Genomic DNA, 19,842 nt, shown 5'->3' with positions numbered 1-19,842 from the left:
AACTCATTTGTTATAAATTACTTATGAATTGTACAAAGTAGCTAAATAATAACATGAATAACAATATGAACCTTAATTAATGAACGGGCTCAAAATATTTGGACAATGATTGTGAATTATTTTGTGTATTTGATTCATAATTTATCAGCTCTCTCTGATAATAATTTTTAAATGTATGAATGGTTTTCCAATTTCCCGTTTCGAGAATTTGGTCTATGGAGAAATTTTCTACAAAATTCAGGGAGGACACTGCGGATCTAACAGATCCTGGAGTGGCAGTTATACCTGCCGAACTTAAAACAGTTTTAATCCATCCACCAATGACGGTTCTAGATGCAGGCTTGACATCACCCAACGTTGTGATAAATAAGTGATTTATGTTTTGCCTACGGTTTGATGTTAAATGTAATAATTGTGTAATCCAAAATACTGTGTTTAATTTTTTATCAGGGTGAACTCTAAGCCTCCACCCAGATTGTCTATGCTTTTCGTTATCGGTTTTGGATCCAAAAGCCGGCCACAATACCATATTCCCGTTCTCATAAATTAAACTTTTGCTGTCGGTGCGTAACAATGTAAGATCGTGAACTCGTCGGCCTGAAGCTAGTAGTAATAAAATGGCTGTATGTCTCGATACTTGAAATAGGTTGTTTTCATCGAAAAATACGAACTAAGGTATTGTAGTAACTGTTTAGGATTCCAAATTGGTGGTTTTGCTGGTTTTTCTCGTGCTACTGAAATAGCCTTTAAAACATGTTTTACAAAGAAATTAGACGATAAATCTATGTTAGAAGTTACATGTGTAAATGTAGAAATTACAGATTTATGCACCAAGATAGTTCTATATGCCAAACCAATGTCACAGTGTAAATGTGCTAGATAGCGAGCGACTTGGTCAGCATTGGGTTATTTATGGTTAACTGAATGGGACTCGCACCAGTTCCTCCATCTGTTCCATGCCGGCCTGTAGGTGTTTATTGTAGAGCTCCTCCAGCTTGACATTAGTAGCCCTCGTTCTTGATCGGTCCAGTCGGTTAACAAATCTTGCCACCCGAAATCAGCCATGCCTCCAAAACTAGGTTCTGAACTTGAGGCGGATGCGTACCTGTCTTCGTATCTATGAGTACGTGAGATAAGTCTGGAATTAGATAAGGAGGCTCCCGCGTTCGAAGTTGGACATCCGCTTGCCAAAACACCTTGTTCCATCTGGGGGCTATTAAAATGTATTTCCCGCTGGCTTGATTCAAATGTCTGAGTACTCTGGGTATGAGATTTGGTGGAGGGAACAACCATGCTAGGTTGTAATGCCACTGGTAACAAAATGCGTTGCAACCTTGCGCTTCCCGATCTTCCCTGTCCATTGAAATATACCTGGGTACTACATGAGCTGTTTTGGACGCAAACAGATCTATCTCCGGTGTACCCCACATTTGAAAAATGTAATTCGTTGCCGTATTTGTCAATAACCATTCTGGACAAGATTTTTGGCGAGTTAGAGCGTCTACTTCTGCATTGAATCTTCCTGGCAAGTAATGCGCTGTCAGATTTATATCCCGTCTGTCTAAAACTTCGAGAAGTTGTCGAGTTTGTCTGAGCAGCTTTTGTGACTTCGTGCCGCCCTCTTTGTTTATATACGAAACTACAGTGCGATTGTCCGTTTGTAGTAGTATCTGAGCAGATTGAAGTTGATTCTCTTCGTCTCGTATTGCTGCAAAAACTGCAAACATTTATTTTTTGTTTGCATGCCAGGACTTCTGTTGTTTTGTCCAAGTCCCCGTTATGCACTTGTCGCCAAGTTGTGCTCCCCAGCCGATGTCGGATGCATCTGTAGTCAGCAGATGAGTTATTGGGCTCTCGTGAATCGGCATAGTCTTTCCTACGGCTTGAAACCACCATTCCATCTCCGAACAGACCGGTTGTGGCATGCTGATCTGACGGTATGGATGTTCGGTTGGCAACTGTCGACTGTAGTGTTGCAGTGTACGACAGTGTAACCGACCTCTTGGAGTTACAAATGTTGCGAAATTGAGTCTCCCCATTAGAGATTGGTACTGTTTGAGGGACCACTTGCTCTTTGTGAGCTGTAACTGAAGTGCCTTGCGTAGCGTTTGGCACTTTGACTGCGACAGGGATTTCGCGTTGCGTTTTGTATCCCAAGTTATGCCGAGATATTCGAGGCATTTTGTCGGAGCCAGTACAGACTTGTTGAAGTTGATTGTCCAACCCAATACTTGTAACATTTTTGTTGTGAATGCGATATCTTCCTCGAGTTGTAGTTTCGACTGGTTTGCCAGAAGAAAATCGTCGAGATAGACACATCGGATATTGTGACTCCTTAGGAATTCGGCCACCCAGTTGGTTATTGAGGCGAATGTCCTTGATGCTGACGACAGGCCGAACGGCAAGCATGTCATCTGGAGTAGTCGGTCCTGGTTCGGATCTGGATGATAATTTAGCCTCAGGAATCTGCGATGTTGACGAGCAATCGGCACATGAAAATAAGCTTGGCTCAGGTCTATTTTTGCCATCCAATCCTGATTTTGCAGAAATGAAGGAACTCGAAAGTGGCTGAATAATTGGAACGGTTTGGTTACGACAAATTGATTCAGCTGTCGCAAGTTGAAGATGGGGCGAAGAGATTTGTCCGCCTTGGGTACTAAAAAGAACGTGGACAGGTAACTGGGACTCTGTTCCGCGTGTTCTATTATTCCCGACTCCAACATAGTTTGGATCTGTATTGTCATATCGAGAGAATTTTTTGTTCTGTAGCATTTCATAACTGTTGATGTCGGAAATATCAAAGGCGGTTTGAGAAGGAATGGAATACGTGTCCCGTCCTAAAGTTTGCAAATTTTGTTTGGTGCGCCTAAATTTCTCCAGACACAATGAAATTGTTTTAGACAACCGCCTTGAAATAACCGATAGTCAATCGCGACGTTTTTTCTTAGATGAAAATTGCGATTGTGCCTTCTTACCTTTTGGTTTGTCGCGATAGGTAGTTTTACCTTTTTGATTCGATCGTCGATGCGATTGCTGCTTATCATTTTTTGTATTGGTGTCGCGGCGAAAAAACCTATCCTCCGGTAGTTTACTAGTTGACGGTTTCGGATTATGATAAAAATTATAGCCTTTCGACTGAGAGTGGTTCAAAACTTTTAAAGATGCAGATAGCTTATCCACCCCTCCAACTTATTGAATGTAACTTTGTAATGCTTCATCATTAAATAGATATTCTGGACTCGGGGGTATTTTACTCAAAACATCTCGAAGAAAACCTTCTGGAATTTGACGTAGTAAAACCTCTCGGCGGCAATTTATAAAGTCTGCTCGTCTTCCACATACTATTTGCAATAGATCGTCCGACACTTTGCTATACGTTGAGTCTTTAGAGAATAATTCTTCTATCTTCTCAAATAGGGAGTTTGGGCTCAAAGACTCTTTACTTTCATTTGCCCAATCAACTAGTGTTTGTAGTGTTCTATGCAATTCATCCTTTTGAGAAAGTAATGCTTTAGTCAATCCCGCACAGGTACGTTCTAATAAATGTGAACGTGAGTCTTCTTTTATCATAGAAGCTTCAAAACGCTTTAATTCGTCGTTTACTCCTAGCTCTATGAAACCGGGGTTGTTAAATATTTTTTCTGAGCATCCGAAAATCTAATAGAATACCAATCGTTACACTTAAAACGTTGCAACTGCGATAGTTTATCTACGTATCTATCTTCAGATTTTGGATAAATAGGGTCTTTAACCGTTGTGCTTACTTTGGATAAAATATTTAGCCGATTACAGTTACTGCCTTCATTGTTAACAGGCCGTCGTAAATTCAAATCGTTAGAAACGACTTGTGCACTAATTAAATTTTCATGACACTTTTCATGTTGTTTTTCAATGAGATTCGTTAGAAAAGCAACTTGTTGTGCTAGAAATTGAAAATGTGCATAGCTTACGGTTTCGTTAGTTTCCTGATGGTCGATATCCTTGTCCGATGATGAATCATTGTCACTATCAGAACTCGACGATGAAGAATGTCCACGTTTTCGTGGGTTCGAATCATCCGCAACAACAGTTTTTAAATTTTCTTCTTCCATATTCACTGGAGAGGGAATCTAATCCATTTTTTTTTTTTTTTAATAATAATTCCAAAATTAACGAATATTTTGATAATATTGCGAAGTTTTACTTGTGCTGACAACTGATCGGCGCGAAAAACGACGCTATAATGATCCAAAATCGGACCTTCACCTGACAAGCGCTCAATGACAAAGTGGGGGTATAGTGGGGGCTAAAACGGAGAGGGAACCGGAAATACGCTGACAGAAGGCAGGAAAGACAGGTGCTTGACTCAAGATGGATTCCGGATATTGATACGAAGCGAATAATAAATAAGTTTTATTTTTTTATCTACAATAAACACAACAGAAAGATAGATAACAATTAATAATTTCCAATGTGGACTTATTAAATAATAACACATCAGTAATAATATAATCTATATTACAATTTTGAATGGTCCTAAATTACAATAGATTATTTGACGTCAATCGGCTCCTCTCTCGCCCAAAGCGAAAGGCTCCGTTGCTGCTGTGTGCAAGTAGAAGTTACCGCGCAAACTGCAAATTTAATTGAAATAATATTAAAACAGATTAAGGCGATACCTCAAGGTCCATTTTCATACATTTTGTTTCGGCTTTAATCTGGGTAACTAAACAAGTATTGGCAAGTAAAGAATTTAAATTCACGTCTAGTTAGTGATTAGTTCTCGCAGTTGAAGAAAAACGTAAAAATAATTAATAATCATGGATATTTCGGCCTTTAAAATTTAATATGACGAAATTTTAAAGGCAGAAATATCCATGATTATTAATTATTTTTACATTTTTCTTCAACTGCGAGAACTAATCACTAACTAGACGTGAATTTAAATTCTTTACTTGCCAATACTTGTTTAGTTACCCAGATTAAAGCCGAAACAAAATGTATGAAAATGGACCTTGAGGTATCGCCTTAAGGTTTCTGCTAACTATTTTCGTATTACAGAAAATGGCTTGAGCATTTCAATCCAGGTTTCAAATACCAATGAATCTAAAGATTTGTATGTGGAATACCAATTATTGTTTAGCTGTGGAATCCATGAGTCTTAGCCGTGCGACGGCTTCTCATTTTTATGTGTAATGTCTAATATAATAAAATTATTATTTTTTTTTAAAAACAAATCTACGCTCAGCCCAATTACTATGCTGTAAAAAATCAAGATATACTAGAATGGTGTAAATGATTAAAAATTCCATGCAGAAGGTGTCGCAGCACAATATTACAAGAGATTGATGTACAATTATACTTACTTAGGAGTAGCTCTCAGACCCATGTACACCAATGGAGAGTCTTTACACAGTCCTCGTATAAAATTGTCATAGTTCTGACATCTGCGCGCTAAGAACTCCCCGCCAAGCACCGATTCCGTCCATAGTGCCCACGAGCGCCAGTGGCTGCAGAAACCTTGAATGAAAAGGCGTATGTGAGTAGTAAGTGTATTTGAGTATCGTAACTTATTGTCCTTAATCTCTGCCTACTTCTGTTTGTTTTTGTAACTAAGCAATTTCTTCCTAAAATTTAGTGAACCTATTGATATCAATCATTGATATTGAGGTGTAGCCTAGTTGCTAATGGATAGGTCTACCGATACGAATGTCTAAGGGTTGAGAATACAAGACACACGTCGTTTTCTTTATCACATTATTTCTCTGTAGTGTTTATCATGTCAAAAAGTAATAATACCATCGTCTGATAGCGGCACTGTGGCCTGGCATCCAGGCTGCCTAGCCTGGCCCTGGTTAGGCCAGAAGTCAGCATGGCCAGAGTTAACGGGAGTACCAAAGGTACCACCGTCCGTATGAATGACGTCCACGAAGGCAGCGTCTGAACTGGTCATGGGCTGGCCCAGCAGCAGCGGATACGCAAAGCCAGGGAATGCTGGATCCAACCCGGTTAACCTGGAAGAAGGCAAATATTTAAGCAGTAGTTCCAAATACATATAAAAAAAAATGAGACTTTTAGATAGTTATTATTCAAATTCTACGTTATAATTTCCTCCCCTCAGATTTGGGAACGTACCAACAATTCCTTTAGCATTGAACGTAGTTGTGGGAGATGGTGATTACTTTACATCAACATTCAGTGAAAGTTTACAGTTGCGGTCCATATAATTAGGAAGATTTCTAGAGGCCTAAACATCGTTCCTATCCTAATTGTTTAATGCCCGCAGCGTCTCTTTTAGTGGCATAATAGGTTTCTATGGATGGTGGGGAACATTTGTCTCATAAACTCCTTCACCAGCTATTTCAGCTCGTTTACCCTCTGTCATACAAAATGGAGTACACTCTATATGTCTTCATACAAAATGGAGTACACTCTATATGTCTTCATACAAAATGGAGTACACTCTATATGTCTTCATACAAAATGGAGTACACTCTATATGTCTTCATACAAAATGGAATACACTCTATATGTCTTATATACATACCTTTTTATATATACTCATATCGAGGTTTTTATTAATGAGATACTGTACCTCGGTAGCCGATATTCTTCCTCGAGGAGGGCCCTTGCGGCGGCCGACATCACGTGGCATCCTAACGAATGACCCACGAAATGTAGTCCGTCCAGCAACAGTCCTCCTTTGAGCAGCTGTATTATTGCTTTGCCTATGGTTTTTCCTGTCTAAAAATATGATAGGTTAGATTATTTATACAACGAAATAATAAAGTGGAATGCCGAATTGCTGAAAAAAAAAAGTAAAACTGAGAAGTCTAAGAAGTTGGCAGAAGCCGGTTGCAACACAACAAAGACAGTAAAATAGCGCGTATTAAAGTAAACCTATGACGAGCAGCAGACTATACGAGGTCATTACCAGCATCGACATATCGATGCTGGTAATGATGAAATGATGAGATTAGCAAGTGTTCGCGCAAGTTTAACATAAGTGGAATGCCAACAGCTGTGTATTGATACCATTTCATTAATATGCAGCATGGCCACCATATCAGCTTATATGGTTTGTGACGCTTGCTATCAGACAAACAATTCTGCAATTAATGGAATATAAAAACACCAAGCATAGATCTATTATACGATGGAATAAAATCAACACCTGCCAGCAAAGGTATCAAGTGGACAAATACTTACAGCCCCAACGTCTAAAGCTACGAGGAGGTAGTTCCCGAAGGCCAGGTTGGACCAGTCCGCCACCACGATGTTGTACCCGCCTTTTGTGATGTAGGCTTTCACTATTTCCTCTACGCTTTTATCGGTTGTCAGCTCGACGTATCTAGACACCATTATGATAAGGATATCATTCATATGATCGAAATATAAAAATAAATACTACAAAACAGAATCCTGAATAAACTAAATGGTATATTATTAGACAGGCTAACAAACCTGTGCCGACTGTCTGTATAAGTCATCCATACATTTTTTTGGGTTTCACTTCACTTAAAGTGGCTATTTGACTTAACCTTATATGTAAATCACTCAAATATATGTGTCAAAGTGGGAATCGAAGCGACAGCATTTGGTTTCAAAACCAATACATTGTCTGCTCGACCACAGAGCCTTTACCTATATTCCTAATATCATTAACAGGTCCTGACATACTTCTTTTATTCCTAGTAAAGATTAGTGAATTCGACCAAGAATCGAGATTGGAATATAAGTTCTATCACATTCTTGGAAGGAAATGAGTTCTACAACAACCACTGATTAAGTAATATACTTTTAATTCTCACTTCTCAGAGCATACTCGTATGATCTTAAGTATGGTATGAATTTTGATCTACGACTAAAATTAAAATAGAACTTATTACCCATGGGCATATACCAATGTAGGCATGGTCACGTTGAAGGTGGGTTCAGCGAGCAGCTGCTTCGCGTCCTTTATCTTGAACATGGACGTTGGCTTTGTGGAATTACTGAAATCATATTAAAGATCTATGCCAGCAGAAAAAAGTTACATTTAAATACATTAAAGATCAGCAGAAGAAGGTTATATTTAAATACATAAAATTGTCGTGTAAGTAATGCACTAAATATAATACATGAATGACGCACAGTACCTTATAATTATTGACATAAAAAGTTTTATGGTTACACATGGCGAACAGATTCCTATTTGAATCACCGCCCATGAACACAAGGAATTATCAAGGAAATAAAAATCGGCTGAAGCTGGTATCAAGTCAACTTTTTCGCTGATGGTAAGGTACTTGTGTCCAAGCGGACATAGGCCACTGTATACTGGGTATAAAACCTGCCATAGTGGCCTACTTAATTCCTAGATCAGTCTGTTCAACAGGCCAGCAAAATTGTGTCGACTGGCGAGGAATAAACATCTCGCGTCAGTCAAAACTCTATCTGAACCTCCACTTGCCATTAGTGCATTGGAGTCACTTTGCCAGCACAAAAAAATCTAAACTGGACTCTATAAATAAAACAAAGCACCGATTTATCTGGGAGTGGTAAAGTATTCCTTACGTGTAGTATCTTAACAAGATATCGTCCAATCTGACTACTCGACCTTCGGGAGCTGAAAAAGAAGAAAATTAAAACTTAGCAACATTATTATATAAGTCAAATGAATAACTCGCTAGATAGTGGAAACGAATACCATGGTACATCTCTTATTAATTCAGAAAAAGGAAAAATACATAATGTCTAATAGATATTGGCTATTTATGTTATTTTAAACTAATCGTTATAGTAAAGACGTTTGAATGTTTTTTAACAAATCACTCATAAACTCTTGTGAATCTGCAAGAAAGACTCGAGAGAGACCATGTTCTGGATATTTTTACTTAGGATAATTCACATTTTATTTCTATTCTGAGAACAGTAAATTATTCTTACGGAACAACGATAAACGAAATTAAATACAAACCAATTATTTAAAAAAATAGATTTGCCATAGGCACGCACAATCTGAAGAATCAAAATTATTCCAATTGGAAGAAGCTTCCTATTAGGCCAGCATGATTGTGTCGAATAGCATGAGATAGCTGTCTGTTGGCATTTGATTCTTCACGACATCGCGCTTACCATCAGGTGCAGTGTAACCACTTTGCTGTGCCAGAACATGAACATTGAAAGTAACTTCTCTACGTAGATAGAATAATTAAGAACTCACCGTTGACAGTAGACCGATGTAGTTGGCGGAAACCGCTGACGTTGAAACCATTCTGACCGAAGCATAATGTTACAGCTTGAAACAAAACATATCGAATGTATCACAAAAACTAATTTAACTTTAGTATGTTAATATTAAAACTAAATTTTAGTCTATATAAGTATTCTAGCTTAACAAATGTAGACCTGATTATATTCAATACTCCATATATACTACGATGCTACAGCAATATATATTACGGTAATAAACTACGTCACAACAAAACATAGTAGGATACCAACAAAAAGTTTCAGTACCATTATTGAGAATGGAGAATAAATTTCATGTGAGATCATTTATTTCCGCTTATACACACGGGGTCCCATGGTGTAATGGTAAGCACTTTGGACTTTGAATCCAACGATCCGAGTTCAAATCTCGGTGGGACCTTGAGTTATTGTTTAATTTTTACATTTGTACATTAATTATCTTATATTGTTCCGTGAATACGCATATCATTTAGAAATAAACCATTGTTATATAAAGGACTCTAGGCGTAGAATCTACGAACTCTTAAACGACTCCTCTTTTTAAAAGGTATGTCTGCCGAATGCTAGAATTCGTCTAAGCAGGTACCTAACACAATATCGTGTATTTCTACCAAACACTGTCGTGTACTTCGAATGACAGGTTCTTCAAAATGCGGAGCGGTAAGTAAAATCTATAATTCGTATGATAAAGTTGGCGTGGCTTTAAAACATATATTTTAAGGCGGTCATGACACATATCGTCGACTAAGAGGGAGAAATAAATAACTCAGATTTTGTCGTTACTACCTTTAATCTACCCCACAATATTTTACCTTCAACCATTTTTATTAACAAAATGCAACTGACTTCGCTAGCCCACTATTACATGGTCCTATGCTAATTTATATTTATGTTGGGAATATTATTATATTAATCATTTCACATAGAGACCTTCTTTATCGTAGCATGATAAAATGGCTTCACAGCGCCTCATGTTAATTGAAGTAAAGCCCAAATCAAATTGATAACATCCTCAGACGATCAGTACAGTTGTGCTGGGCTGCCTAATTACTTCATGCAATCCAATCAAATTCCAAACGCCGGCCTATTATAATATATTTTGAGCTATAATCTAGTGTAACGAACTTCTAGCATGTGTTTAAATACAACTATAATACTAATTTCCAATGGCGAATGGTGAAATTCTACAAAAGGGAAACCAATACAACTTATAGATCCTAAAATGCATAAATGCGGTCTGGAAATTGTTTTAATAATAATTAGATTATACATATATTAAAGATATATATTATACGAAAGAGAAGCCGGTAGGAATAGACTAATATGGAGCCTTCGCTACTACTACTTCTACAGTTTACTTATGTATATGGGTAGTAGGTTCAATTTTTTGTTTTAAAACTATGACCATTGTTTTTCTCACGCGTTGTTTCTTTGGTTTTTTTTTAGTTTCTGTTAAATTTGTTTTTGGCATGCTTAACACAAATTGTATATACTTTTAATCTAAATTATATCCGATGTCATGTTTTGTTTTGTGGTTGTCTGCTACTAGGTATTGTGATTTAAAGGCTTGATTTAGTTAATGTATGACCCACTGATGATTTAAGAACATAAAATAAACATGGGCATATTATCATACATTTAACGGGGTAGATATACTACAAACATCCCCTCTACGCGACCGAATGTTTAATTTCACTTCAGTCAGAAGTGGTCCCATGGTGTAATGGTTAGCACTTTGGACTTTGAATCCAACGATCCGAGTTCAAATCTCGGTGGGACCTTGGACAAAACGTCTTTTTTATTTTATACTTGATGTTATACATATAATTATCGTTTGTCTGTGGCTTTGCCGTAGTGTTATATCCTTTTATTTATCCGATTTTAATATCCATGGATATACAGGGTGTTGTAAAAGAAAGGTATCTATAAATTATAATCGTCATATAGCTTAATGTAGATGATTTTTAACATGCTAGTGTAGATATAAATAAAATGCACTCAAAATTTATCAACAGTAATTTAGTCAAGTGATTTTAAATTCCTAGTAACATTAAAGTATTAGCATGGATTTAATTTTTCAACAGTTTTAATAATTATTAACCTTAAGTACATAATAATCAAATAGATAATTTTTTAGTTACATTATTTAATTAACCACTAATCCCAGCTAGAAAATAATGTGTTAAAGATGTGTATATTGAATCCTATGGAAATACAAAACTAATCAATAGCATCATTCGTGTCACGGTTAACTACTAAATACTTTTACAATGTAGAATGTAGTACGTGCGGTTTACTCTGCACGTACATTGCTAATTTCAATGTCAACAAACAAATAGTAAAACATTACATGACAAAAAAGCTGAGAAAAACTAAAACAATGGAATTTATTCTGTCAGAAAAATAATTCGATTATGAAAAACTATATAGCGAAATCTAAGGTCATCAAGATTATTATTTGTTTACCTTTTTATTCATGTTTTTTGTAAAATTGGGTTTGAAAACCGAATGTGGGGAATAATATAAATTTTAAATAATACTATTAACTGTCAAATTCTTAAACTGCCAGCTATCCTAAGTTCTCTGGGTAGGGAAGGTTAGGCAAAGTAACATTGGGCTTTTCTGCTTATTATCAGTCTGGTGTCAGGAATTTGTGAGTATGATGATAAGGTCACCCCCTATCACATCATGTGACGGAACACACATAGTGTAAAAGGAATGCTCTACATATACCATTAAAAACATGTTGAGTTTGTTTGTATATTTTTATAAATACAACTGAATGATGCGCCGCGTGGTGGCTAGCGTCATTTCTATCCATTGTCGAAACACACCAGCTTCATTGAAATATTTTCTGGTGGTAGGATATATTTTATATCCGCCCGGATAGCGACCACCGTACACACGGTGTTAAAACCCGCCGCAGTGGCCCACGTAAGTGTATCGCGTTCTGGGATATGCCTGTGTATATCCGGCTCCAACACGCATTATTATGTCGACTGCCAAGGAGGAATCATCTCTCGTCAGTCGACAGTCTATTGGACCCCATTCCACTTATCAGTAAGTGCGATGGGGTCACTTTGCCGTGCACGTATACAACTAAGTAAACATGAGGACTGTAAAGTCTTCATAAAAAGGAAGAATCGTTAAACAAAACGTTGAAAAAGAAACGTTGGGAAAAATGTTATGATACAAAAACCATAATAAAATCCGGAAACCAGTATTTCGATGTATAACATTCGAGTACAAAGAAACATAACACTAGCATCGCCTAAACTTTGATTTACAAGGGAATGTATGTACTACTGTGTTAATGAACAGAAGAGGTCACTTAACGTCAAGTTTTACTTGAATATATAATTTATGAGAGAGTTGGCAAGCCTTCTTAGGCTCTTTAGCTATAGTAACAAAGAGTACCTATATTGCGAATTGTGTCACCTTGTCCATGTTACCCTTGCCTTGAAAGTGGAGCGACTGGATTTTTATTAAGTGACAGTATTGCTTTTTTGATTTCCAAAAAAGGTCATGTTTCAAAATACTCAAAATCAAAAACCTACGACAACCGAGTGTTGCTTAACCTGATCGTGCGATTGTAAAAAGTCGCGGACTCGCCAGCGCAAATGGACTGGATTTAACCCTAAAAAAATAAAAAATATATAAGTATCCCTTTCGTTTACGAAAGTAATGATTTCTTATTGTTTCGAAAACAAAATATTATAAGGTAAGTAATAAAACTTTTATGTCTAGTCAGTGTAGACGATAACAGAATATGAATGAAACGCCTTATTTCTTCTAATTAAGCGAATTAAAAAAAGGAGGAGGTACTCTATTGAATGTGTTTATATTTATGTTTGTTATCTCAGAACTGTATCATTTATCAACCGATTTGGAAAACCTTATTTATTTCAAATATACTTTGAGATTGGAAGAATCCCATAGATTTCTATACGGTTTAATGTTTTGTTAAAAACTTTACTCATGGGTTCTGGTTGGGCGTGTAAATAGCCCAACCAACGAGAAATAAAAAGAATGATTGAGGGCTAAGGAATAGCAAGGCCGAGCAGGTACTACCTACGATGTCCCCTCAAGGGAGGAGAGCAAGGGCTACCAGGTAATACTGCGCAAAAATTACTCACCGATCTTGCAGCCAAAGTCAGGAGGCGCACACCGCAGAGGAGGTCCGGGATACCAGGCGATGCTCCGGTTGCCGTCCACGGGCGATGTGGCAGGATGAGGCGCGAGGATCGGTGAGAAAGGGAAGAAAATTAAAAGGGAATTAGGATTGATGTGGATAGTAGGAAAAACGTAAAATATTTGTGACGTGAAGAAATTTTCATATATAAATAATGACAGTCGAATGCCCGTTTCGAACAAACGGAGCATAACGGCCAGTATTACATCCAAAGAGGCGGCATCTCCTAACTAAGCTACAAAGGTCGGATGAATAATTTTACGCAAACCGCACCCTTGCCCTTAGCTGATGTTGAGGAGACAGCAAGCGGCTCAACCAGGTTCGTCTACATATATTTTGTAAAATGACAAAGTATAGCATATAATTAAAACTAATGACTTGTTCGGACGACTTGCATTCAAAGTTCCGACGAAATATCTACTAATACTTAATAGTAACGACCGTTTAATTCTAGTAAGTTATTTCTTATTGTTTAACAAAATATATCCGGACTATACTGCACTAGATATGAAGTTAGTGTGCCAATTTACCGGTGGTAGGTATTTCATATGTGAGAGTCCATCTGGGTAGGTACCACCGCAATGTCTATTTCTGCCGACAAGCAGCAGTGTGTAGTCACTGTTGTGTTCCAGTTTGAAGGACATTGTAGCCAGTGTAACTATTGGACATAATGAGACTTAACATCACGTGTCTCGGGATGGCGAGCGCAGTGGAATACTAAACAATACTTTGTAATTCAAGGTGTTGGATGGTGTTTGTACTGTTTATGGGCGGTCGTATCGTTTACCATCAGGCGAACGGCGAGCTCGTCTCGTCATTCAAAGAAATAAAATAAAAATTGACTTAAGTACCAACACAACCTTCACTGCATTTTTAATTTACTTGGACCCCTCATTATGATTAATCGAAATGAAAATTTGTTTTTGCGTAAGTAAAATGTGACCTTACTCATTCGGTGACGTTTGATTTTTTGTCAGACCTTCAGACAATCTAAGGGTAACCACATAAACCTGTACCTACATAATACAGTCAAGAAGAGGAAAACGTAAATCACATTGAAAAAATTACGTAATAAATGGTGCAAATAAGTGAGAATCTTAGGCCCGCTAACACATCAAGCATAATTTTGAGTGTCTCAAGTAGGCATTTGATGTATTGAAGTATTTAATAAAATAAGCTTGAGCTGTTTAAGACATTTCAGACAACCGTCCAGGTCGTCGCACGTTACGGGCTAAATGTTTGTACTAAGAAAAAACTAACCTCCTCCGGCAATCGCGCAAAAATACTTTGCAAAGATCTGCCGACAATAGCCTCGCATCAGTTAAGGCCGTCACTATCTCCCTTGCATTCAACTCGTAAACTTTACCAGAATAATGTGGTATACAGTATGTTACAAAAAGAGTATCAACTATAACTCCACGTAACTAGGGGCCGCTCGAGGCAATTCTTGGGCGCTCGTTCTCCACACCGATTGCACGCCTAAGCACGGGGGGCATTTGCCGCGGCCTTTAGCACAAAGTTATGTGTTCCTTCCCTAGATATTCCCTCCCAACTTTCCTCCAGGGCCTGCAGTCGCTAAACTGGAACATTCCAGTATCTGATTCGCAGATTTCCCCCGGTGTTGACTGCCGGGTCCAATAATTAAAAAAAAACACTCATATTATAAATATTAAAACACTTTCTTTAATATAAATCGATTGTGGACGTGTTATACATACTTAACCTCTGCAGCCTATTTTGTAAATATTTACAAGTTTTTCAAAATTATTATTCTTTATACAAATTAGAAATTCCATTAACTGTAACTCTCTAAATATGTTTTTCATCTGTAGCAATATTAACCAATTACACCCTTCGTATAATAATTATTGTCATTACCTCCATTCTGAAACACGCTGTATATGAATGAAGGAAAAAAGTTATATGTTAAAGAGCAGGTAAATTATAATGTAATATAGTAATTATTGTCTGCACAAATGACTTGAACAACGGCGGGGTCACGGTATATGTTCAGGTCAAGATGGGTGTATTGTGTCATGTTATGACGAGCCTTGCCAGTCGCAATGCCACAGAAAGATATTGAGCTTATATCCTACAATATGCCAAACTGACTTTGTGATTACTTTGTAGATATAATTTACCTAGGTACTAAACGTTTTTAATGAGTTTTCAGTCCTTATTGTGTATCAAGAGTATACTGGTACCTTATTGTGTACCAGGAGCGTAGCTTGCCGTATATGGTCCTATATCAAAAATTTTGTTGGGGACCCTTCAAGGCAGTGGGAACTTTTGGACACCTGTCTAGTTTAATGTAGATATGGGCCAAGATTAAGAGGGGCCCCAAAGTTCAGGGGACCCGTATCATTTATACGGCTGATACGACGGTAGCTACGCCCCTGCAAGAAAACCTATATTAAATTCCATACATGTTAGCTGAAAGTTAGTGCTCTGCTGTGCCATTACGACAGTAGAAGATGCTGTTATTTTTTGTAGATTAAGCTTGGATATGCTGCTCGTCTTGGAAAAGGGAATAGGTCATTTTGGCTTCCTAAAATCACACTCAAAAGCTCTATTTTCATACATAAATTATCACCCCCAATGTGACCATGAAGACTGCAAAGCCTTCTAAACTTCGGGAGAAAATTATAATATAAAAGAGCGCGATGATATCTGTGAAATAATTTTATTTAAAATAACATTCGTGTTACAGAATAGATCATTATAAATGTTCTATTGCAGTAAACACTGCGTAGTTTGTATTGCGGGCGCGACATGACATGCACTCCAAAGTCTCTGGTTCCAATACTGTGTCGACTTATGATATTAGGTTTTTGTACGCAGTATTAGATCTGAATCTGGAAATTGTGCCGGATATGGCGACAGAGTCGCCTTTGTGGCATTACGGTATGAAATACACACGGCAAAAACAAATTGCACTAGTTGCGCCTCTGCCTACCCCTTCGAGAATATAAGGCGTGAATGTCTGTACGTCTACAGTATATTATATAATAGTAATATCAGCCCTGTATTGTGTACTGTCTCATTGTTGGACACGGACCTCCTCCACTACTGAGAGGGATTAGGCCTTAGTCCACCACGCTGGTCTAGTCCGGATTGGTAGACCTCACACCACACACCCTCAAAATTTCTATAGAGATATTTTCAGGTCAAAACTTCGTCAGGAAACCTAATTTCCTCACGAATTCCTTCACCGTTAAAGCAAGCGATAATTCACAAACAATACACAAATAATTTTAGAAAAGTCAGAAGTGTCGGACGTCTACAGTACAGCTCTACTTTTGGAATTGATACAGCCAAAATACACATAAAATTGTCTGTAATATAGGTACCACCGTCTCACAAAAACGCGGCTGAAATAGCAACTTTATAGGTGCGTTCCGTAGTAAAATTCTCGACATTTAATGAATATTACGCCCGTTCGTCTAACGCAATTATACTACTTTAATATCTACAATGCAACAATAGATACTCCTTGCACATTCATATAGTTATGAACCTTCATGGGATCTCAATACTCAATTACCAAACTTATCTAAAAAAATGAGTATGTATCACACCGGCCCAAACCCATCAAATAAAAGAATAAAAAAACTTTTTAAATATATCAAATAAAATGTAAAACTCACCGCTTAAAATAATAACAACACGCAAATCACAACACATTTCAGATTAACTACACGGCTAGCGATCCGACCTATCTCGTTAACTTAAGATTAACAATGGTCAAGTGAGACGAGGCGATGCGTTTTTACATTTACGCTATTGTAACTGAGGTATGACTTGTTTGCGAGAAAAACTTGTATTTAAGTTAAAATTATCAGGGTCCAAAGGCAGGACCGCCAGCGCGCCGCGATGTTGCGAATCGGAGTTTATTTGCCAAGAGGTCTAAACAATCTCTGTTCTCTTATCCTTAGATTACCAAGGGCTACTGAAAATATTACAGTCGATATTACTAGGCATTGTGTACCTAAATATCTATGGGCATTACTGTGCTTTAGTTAATTTATGTGGTGTTTAATTTCAAGCTAGCAATTCATTCATTTTTCAACCATGAAAAGTTTTATTATGATCATTATTAAACCATTTTATAAGTGGCTGATAGTATTTAACTGATCATCTTTAATACAAAATTTGAATCTTAAAAACCCCCTACGCGACTTCCTGACTACGCCCGTGGATATCCCATGGTAATATTTAAAGTAACTAATTACTTACTATCACAAGTACATGTCTATTTTGTTTTACATTGTTTAAGTATCTACTTATATTTTAATTGAAATTGTAAGTACATCAGAGAATTGGGTAATTGCTATCTCGACTAACTAGGTCGATGAAATAAATAGTTTTAATACATTTGGAATTGAAATAAATATTCCTTCGCTTTTAATAAATCTTTGGTTGATAGTGTCATGTGCACCGAATACATTACAAATAATTGAAATTGGAAAGATATTGGTTTAAATTTTCACTATAGTTATAGGTCATCATCATCTCAGCCACAGGAAGTCCACTGCTGAACATAGGCCTCCCCCAAGGATCTCCACGTCGACCTGTTGGAAGCGGCCTGCATCCAGCGACTTCCTGCGACCTTAGCCAGGTCGTCCGTCCACCTTGTAGGCGGGCGTCCGACATTTCGCTTGCCTGTACGTGGCCTCCACCCTAGAACCCCTTTCGACCCCAACGGCCATCGGTTCTTCGAGCTATGTGCCCGGCGCACTGCCACTTCAACTTGCTAATCCTAGTTAGTATAGTTATAGGTAACAAGTATATTTTAAGAGGTTATCTCCCATTGGAATTATTTGTAATGTTCAACGACGTGCTTCAAATTGTGCTCTAGATTCTTAATTTCTTCCATTTTTAAACCAACTTCAAAGGGGGAAGGTTTATGTGTTTGGCGTATTTTTTATTATCCTAATTACATATTAGTATGTAGCGGATTCATAGCGAACTTAGGTCCTCGAACTCAAGTGACGAAAATGGATGCCATGTTCGCATCTCTGTCTACCGCGTAGGTGTGATGTGTGTTCTTTTTGTGTAGATTTTGATTCTTATTTGTATGACTGCGCTCAGTTATTTCTGTTGTTCTACTTTCTTTTACTTAAATAAAATATGATGGATTTTGCTAAATGTTTTTTTAAGCAATATTTTTTAATTAGTTTTACAATTATGCCCAATGGCCATACCTTCATGTTCAGACTAGTCCTTTTGCGTTGCCACAAATATAAATATCAGACGTCGGAACATTAACTGCCGACTAAATTAGTATCTTTACTTACATGGAATACCTATACGTGTAACATAATCGTTAAATTTAAGTTAAATCAAAATACATCTTTCGAAACAATGATATTTTCACAGTAAACCTTGACATTTGAATATAACGTGGAAAACTTGGTTAAACATAATATTATTAAAACTTACGCGAGACATATTAAATTAGTCAAAACAACACGGTTTTACTCACGTATAAAAGTAGTCGGAATCGCCGACCAGTTTCGACCTATTAAGTAGGTCATCCTCAGGGGCGAGTGCTAAGAGGACGTCGCGTCGCGGAGGCCTCTCGGATCGAGAGGCCTCCGCGACGATCGGCGATTCCGACTACTTTTATACGTGAGTAAAACCGTGTTGTTTTGACTAATTGGTTAAACATGTTTGGCAAATGTTTGATCAAACCGTATGTCTGGTAAACATTCGTGAGAATTTTCTATTGTAATCGTGTTACGTATGTCTAGTCAAGAGGAAGTCATTTGTTTCAAAAATCAGTACGAATACTTAGATAATGTATTTTAAAATTAGTATTTTAATGTTTTAGTATCCTCGTAGACTTTTTCCACCCGCACACCTACCACTGCAACTCCTTAAGCCAGAATTGGCAGCGGTATCCATTTTATGACACTGAGCGGTAAAATTCAGCGAATCTCAGAGCACACTAATCTCTGACCCGCAATGAAATTAATCAAATAGAAAGGTAGAGAGAAGTTGGAAGTATTAATTTTCCCTCCATAGGTATATCCTTGGAGAATAACATAAATTGATACCTGTGTAGAAAGAGAGAGCAAATGTGCTGCCAAAATGGCAACCCTACCTTATATACTGACCCATGGCAGAGATCTGGACACTAACTACTTCTATAAGTAAAGGAAGAGTTGCCAAAACTAATTGTCTTTTTTCTGTAGTTAATTGTAAACATCGTCTTTATTAGAGGCAATCGCAGTTTCCCCTGCGTGAGAGGCCTTTCCCACTTCAAAAGTCCCTAATTCAGTGTAGCTATCCATGGCGCCCTCTGCACTTTTACGTAGTATATTACTTACTCTATGCTCTGCACGACAACAGAGCCATCTATTAAAAAAGGATAAAAAGTAGCTATGTGGTAATTCAGGACCGGGTCTATGTATGTGCCAAATTTCATGCAAATC

At 37.5% G+C, this 19,842-nt stretch overlaps 1 protein-coding gene and 2 non-coding genes across 4 annotated transcripts; 2 read left to right on the top strand and 1 right to left on the bottom strand.

Moving 5' to 3' along the window:
• Positions 1–4,379: 4,379 nt before the first annotated feature.
• On the bottom strand, positions 4,380–17,275 carry LOC115444340 (phospholipase A1 member A). Of its 2 annotated transcripts, none has more exons than XM_037447441.1 (9): positions 17,053–17,275; positions 9,185–9,259; positions 8,536–8,587; positions 7,869–7,973; positions 7,189–7,330; positions 6,575–6,723; positions 5,779–5,993; positions 5,346–5,499; positions 4,380–4,613 (listed from the first exon to the last, which is right to left on the bottom strand). In XM_037447441.1, the coding sequence occupies exons 1-9, from the start codon at positions 17,087–17,089 to the stop codon at positions 4,541–4,543; spliced, it is 1,002 nt and encodes a 333-aa protein (XP_037303338.1). In that variant the 5' UTR covers positions 17,090–17,275; the 3' UTR covers positions 4,380–4,540. The 2 variants fall into 2 exon arrangements, with proteins under 2 accessions (XP_037303338.1, XP_037303336.1); XM_037447439.1 differs by lacking the exon at positions 17,053–17,275 and adding an exon at positions 13,350–14,006.
• On the top strand, positions 9,542–9,613 carry Trnaq-uug. The gene has a single exon. It is a non-coding gene; the product is annotated as a tRNA-Gln (tRNA).
• On the top strand, positions 10,923–10,994 carry Trnaq-uug. Its single transcript has one exon. It is a non-coding gene; the product is annotated as a tRNA-Gln (tRNA).
• Positions 17,276–19,842: the final 2,567 nt, after the last annotated feature.

Source organism: Manduca sexta, chromosome 6, assembly GCF_014839805.1.
Source record: "Manduca sexta isolate Smith_Timp_Sample1 chromosome 6, JHU_Msex_v1.0, whole genome shotgun sequence".
NCBI classification, from domain to species: domain Eukaryota; kingdom Metazoa; phylum Arthropoda; class Insecta; order Lepidoptera; family Sphingidae; genus Manduca; species Manduca sexta.
The sequence above is the reverse complement of the archived record's forward strand: the minus strand, read 5'-3'. Positions and strand labels throughout refer to the sequence as shown.